Raw genomic sequence first — 6,000 nt, forward strand, 5'->3', positions numbered from 1 at the left:
TCAGTGATGCACTGAGGCGGGTGTAATTGATGTGCTTCAATCCTCTATAAAAAGGGACTCAATAAAAAAAAAAAAAAAAAAATTAATTTTCTCCAGGTCAAAGCAGTGGCTATGCCCCCCCCCCCCAAAATTAACCCCTGGGGCCCACATATGGTGAGTATAACCCCTGGGGCTCACATCTGGTGAGTATGGGATTGGCAAACCCAGGGTCCCGAGTTGGATATCATCATTCTTCTCTTTCTTGGTGATTCCTTTCTACTTCTCTCTCTCAGGGTAACTCAGGAATTTTTTTTTTTTTTTTTTTTTTTGCTGGTGCAGCATAAGCCTCAGGCCTCCTTGCACCATATAGCTAATAATAAAAATAAAATCGAAGACGGGCGTACTGACGGTGTAATGTCGGAAGTAGTGTTTCATCCGACCTCGCTTTTTTTTTTTTTTTTTTTAATAAGCTCTAACTGCTGTGATGAAATTTTAACAATCAGCAGATAACCCAATGCGACAGTAGTATTTTTGAAAGTGAGTTTTATCGCAAAAATGCAACCAACCATATAGACATGTATGGTTTTAAAAGTTACTGGCCGGCATCGCAGTTGCGTCAGCGTTAACAATTTTAATCTGTGTCTTCTTGATGTTACTTGTGATTGTACCAATTTATTTACTTACCGTTTCATCCTGCATGGACTTGTAGGATATATGGTACTGCCTTTCACATAACCAATATGTGTATATATTTTTCAAGCATCCACTAACATCTCTTGAGTAAACTGTATGTTTGATCAATGATCATCCTGTAAGCAAAATAATATCTATTGTTTTTGCAGGCATCCACTAGTATTTCTTCATAAACTGTATAATGTTTAATCAATGATTATCCTGTAAGCAAAATAGCATGTATTTATTATTATTATTATTTTTTTTTAATTGTGGTACAGCGAACTAAAGGGATGACGAATTGTGTCACCATTATTTAGCAAGTTAGTTTCTACAATTTATCGCATCGCTGAAGCTAATATAACGTAATATTTCCTTGGCAAGAAAAAAGTCTGATGCTTACAGCTTCTGCCTACTGTAAAAAAATTATTCACAAGATACAACCCTGCAAAATTAACTATACATGTACCACCTTTTTTTTTTTTTTTTCATGGCGGTACGTAAATACACACTTCACTTTTTGGATAGCGTGAAATGACGAATCGCATGCCGGTACTAAACTGTATTCTATGTGTGTGTTTTTTTATTAATTACATTATATTCACTCCCCAACATGCGTTCTAAACACGATTGATTACCCTTAATTTTGTTTAGCTTCCACAAATTGAAGTAATTCAAAGTTGCGATGTTATTGTTGTAGCAGCTTGTGGTATTAACATGTGGAACTTCTCATTGCCAACTTGCTTCACAATCTTTTCGCTAGCTGTCGCCACTATTTTTATTTTCTCAAAATCAGAGAAGTAACATATCTTACTTCTCTGTGCTCAAAATCACACAGCTTGTTTAATCGATTTCTTTTCAGCAAAGCTGACTTGATCTATGATTTCAACGACGTGGGGTACACAGGATTTTTTGTTTTGCTTTTTCATCAGCACCAAACCATGGTCACCTTATTAACCCACCTCCCCCTTCCCTTTTTGTAAGCTGTTTGGTTAAGAAAATCTGATTTTTTTTATATTTTCTTACATTTCTTTCATTCATTACATTAAAATAATTTTCACTCCTAGTGATATTTATTCAGCCAATGGGAGAAGAGGGATGTGGGGGTTACGTGGCAAAACGTAACAAATACTAAACAAGCTTCTGTTTTAGCGTGATCGTGCTAGATGAAGCTCGCGCTTTATTTATCTAGCATGCCCACGCGGTAAGATTCTTGAATTCCATATGTAACGAATTTATGTATTCATAGCTCCCGAAGGGAGACACACACACAGTGTCGAAACCTTCTGTAAGTATTTTATTTTTCAAAAAAAGCGAGCGCAACGAGCAGGGGAGAAGCCCCCTAGTGTATAATAATAATGTTTATTATTATTATTATTATAAAAAATGTGACGGACAGTTGCAAATGCAGTCTGATATATACTGTATACCATTTTTATGTGTTGCAATGAAGATTCTCTCTCTAATGAAAAATACAAAATTAACGCAAAACTCAAAGCTGGCTTATATTTTATAATGTAACATTACACATCCTCCAGCATATGACAGCACGACAAAACAAATAGCCCTCAGTCCCCAGCGGCTTTCACTCCCCTCTTACGGCAGCGAGAGGATCAGAGTGGAAGCAGAGGGTGCTAAGAATCTCTGGGTACGACCAGGCTGCCATGCACGGAACCTGAACTTGGCCTGTTACAACGTAAGATGCACTGGTATGGCACACCCGCCGGTGGATGCGGGACTTTGTGCTATAGCACAGGCTATTCGAACAGGCCTGGCTTTACATGACGTCGAACGTGCGCCGGGAATTGGCTGTCCAGGAGGTCCAGGGACAGCTGCTCCCTGGTGGCAAAATGGCCTGACATGGATAACACATACTGCAGTATTGTAGTGTAAAGTGTGTTTAGGGTCAAGCGGCACCAGGGGTTTCCCCCATCTCCGCGTAGTTTACATTGTGGGTGAACCAGTTGACTGGAAAAGCCAGAGATTTAAAAGTGTATGGACTTTGTATATATTTGATGCCTTGTACCGTTGTTCATCTGGTCATTTAGCCGCCAGACCCCTACTGAGGCCCGACGTTGTCCCACTTTAGCCCCGTGGAGGCAGACCAGGTACTCACTAGTATATAGTTCACTCTGGCAGGTCCTGCCACCTAATTTCCTAAGATTTCAGTGGCTAGGACCTTAAAAAAAAAAAAATCGCGTACGCGTCGCGGGGAGCGCTAAAAGTCCAAAATGTTGGGCAAAATTAATTTAGATTGGTGATTTTAGATTGTGTGGGGCGTGTTCACGTTGCTATCAGATAGAGTGGGGTGAAGGCTGAAGACTGGGGGGAAAATAGACAGAAATATGGAGCCGGAAGGGAAAGCAACTCCATTTACAGTGGGGCATGCCCCACCAGAGGGAAGAAATAGGGTGGCAGGGTGGGGAGGGGACAGATTACTGTCCCCTCCCCACCTGCCAGGAAGAGGTGAGACAGTGAGCCAGACAAGAGAGCTGGCTCAGGTTGCCAATGTGGCCTGTGTGCATGGGTGGGAGCAAACCAGACCGCAGGGTCAGGTCTGCACCACCCAGAAAAACTTGAGGCCTAGCAGAGGCGATCCAATGTTGGTTTGGCTGAACAGGTTGTGCAAAATGTCACAGTTGGGAGTCATTCATGGGACTGTTGTCCCGTCCAGTAGTCAATGTTCTGGGAAGTGGAGTTTTCTCACTTCTCATAAGAGTTCCAGTTTTGTCTTGCATGAAGGATCAAGCAGTCAAACCTGACATCTGGTTGGGGGTCTCTGAGAAGCTTTGTTTGACACATCTATTCGAAGTTTGCAGGCAGAGGAATGGTCAAGCGTCTAGCATACAGGTTCTGGGCAAACTTGGTGAACGCTATATATGAGGCTTCATCTTCCAGCAAGTAGTGTTCCCGGTTTTTGGGATTAAGGCGCACTTGGATGATTAATTCAACACGAAGATCTTCATAAAATTCGCAGTCATACATCTGGTGTCCCCAGGTCTCCACAGAGCCACATGCACACATTGGGTTGTTTTCGAGTCCGAGAAGGTATAATTTGTGGCGGATCGCTCCATGTCCTGTTAGGAGATACGTGCTGTACAATCCAGGGCAAAGCCATACCGGATACTGTGGGTATATTTGTTGTAGATCGGGGAGGAACCTCCGCGTGACTTCCCCTTTTGTGGAGGTCGTCCAGCGCTGCTGCCATATCGATCGCAAATAGATCTGGAGTCTTTTTTTCTCCACTGTCCGATTTGCAGTTGGGTCTGTGGTGTGATCCTGGAAGGTAGTTGGATTTCCGCGTCTAAGCTGCTGTAACATGCCTAGGCGAATCACTTCAAGATCAAGAGGGAGGGTCCCAGTGAGTACTTGCAGCGCATGAGTAGATACAGTGCGGCACGCTCTGGTGAGGGTTAATAAAATCGGTCGGTGAATGATGTTGAGTAGCCGACGATTTACCGCCGTAGAGGCCTTATGGTGCCAGACACCAGAAGCATATGCAATCGCAGGGATGATGGCTGCTTTGTAAAGTATTGCAAGGGTTCTTCTTTTCAGCCCCCAGTCGCGGCGGGTAATCCTGGCAAGCATGGCAGCATAGTTTTTCATTTTCTTCTGGATGTATTTTAAGTGGGGTGTAAATGATAAATTTCGGTCCAGGATCATTCCTAGGTACTTGAGTTCTGTGGCCAACTTGATCGTTCTGTTGTAGATTTTTATCTGCGGTGGTCTGGTAGGAGTTAGATATCCCTTTAGTAGGATAGATTGGGTTTTGGTGGCAGAGATATTAAGGTGATGAGTTTCGGTCCACTCTCTTAGTGTAGAAAGTGCTGAGTTGGCAAGCGTTTCCAGTTGTGCTCTTGAATCAGCAGAGAGGATTAGGGAGAGGTCATCTGCGTATGCGAGCGCTTGCACACCCCCCAGTTCCAGGGAGAGGAACTCATCCAGCACGTAGTTCCAAAGGAGGGGACCCAGTACAGAGCCCTGAGGGCAGCCCCTGTGTACCTGACGTTCAACCTTGCAGTAGGGAGCCTGCACTAGGACCTTCCTATTCTTCAGGTAGCTCTGAATGCATCCATATAGGTTTGATGACAGGTTGGCAGCTCTTAGTCTTGCGAGGATGCTCTGCCACCAGAGGGCGTCGAACGCCCCTGCAAAGTCCACAGAGATGAGAAGAAGGTACTTTCGTTGGCAGTTTGACGCGGCATTCATGATATATTCTAGTGCATCCAGAGTGGATTTCCCCGTTTTGAATCCGAATTGTTTGTCTGTTGTTAAATTTGCTGCGGTGTAATGTACTTCAAGCCTCTGTCTAAGAAGTTGTTCCAGGACTTTGCTGAGTACAGACAGGAGGGATATAGGTCGGTAGGACTCCGGTATATGTTGCTGCTTTGATGGGTTTTTTATGATTAATTTTATGCTGGCTACCTTCCAGTCCGAGGGGAACCAGCCCTGACGAAGACAGTGGTTATATAAGTCTAACAGCAAGTTCGGGACATACTCGGCCACCTTTTTTACCAGTTCTGGTTCAAGCATGTCCAGTCCTGGGGTTCTTTTGTTTTTTATTTTTTGTATGGCAGTTTGTAAATCTTGCAGAGTGAATGGTTGTTCCACTCGGGCCGATTGGTAGGTTTTGTTGGCGTGGCACAGCTGATGCTGTTGAGGTGTGTTGTCCTCTTCGATGGGTTTGAAGGTGGCATTGAGAATGTTGTGTGTTAATACTATGTCAGGCCCACTGAACAGGGATTATTTCCTCACAGAGACATTAGGTGGAAATAGGCATATGCCTAGGGGCCGCCATAAACAGGGAACATACATATACACATACAACGTAAGATCACTCATCGGTGAACACAGGATATTAGAGCTGGAAAAGGAATTAGAAAATGTGAATTGGAATATCATCGGTTTGGCTGAAACAACAAGAAGAAATGAATCACTTATAAGTTTATAAAGTGGAAATCTGCTCTACACCAATTGAAACAGTGAAAGAAGTGAAGGTCGAGTTGGGTTTCTGGCCCATAAAGATTTAAAAAACAGCATTTTGGAATTCAAAAGTACATCACCAAGGGTGTCAAGACTAATACTCAAGATTTCAAAGAGCTACAAGCTAAAGGTTATAACGATTTATGCGCCAACATCGAGCCACGATGATGAAGAGGTTGAAGAAATGTACACCGAAATTGAGAGTCTTCTAGATGAGCAAAAAACCCACACTATTATTATGGGGGACTTCAATGCTAAGGTTGGAAAAAGACAAAACAGCGCAGAAAGGGGAACTATAGGAAATTTTGGAATTGGTGAAAGAAATGAAAGAGGCGAAAGACTTGTGGAATTTGCAGAATCTCAATA

At 43.1% G+C, this 6,000-nt stretch overlaps 1 protein-coding gene across 1 annotated transcript in view; it reads right to left on the reverse strand.

Moving 5' to 3' along the window:
* RnrS (ribonucleoside-diphosphate reductase subunit M2) overlaps window positions 1-772 on the reverse strand; it is a 76,817-nt gene extending 76,045 nt beyond the window's left edge. Inside the window, exon 1 of the mRNA XM_090381928.1 lies at window positions 664-772. Within this exon, the coding sequence (XP_090238054.1) occupies window positions 664-678 (15 nt within the window). The 5' untranslated portion in view covers window positions 679-772. The remainder of the gene's footprint in view (window positions 1-663) is intronic.
* Window positions 773-6,000: the final 5,228 nt, after the last annotated feature.

This window comes from Mastigoproctus giganteus, chromosome 9, assembly GCF_048544385.1.
Source record: "Mastigoproctus giganteus isolate SK-2022 chromosome 9, ASM4854438v1, whole genome shotgun sequence".
NCBI lineage: Eukaryota > Metazoa > Arthropoda > Arachnida > Uropygi > Thelyphonidae > Mastigoproctus > Mastigoproctus giganteus.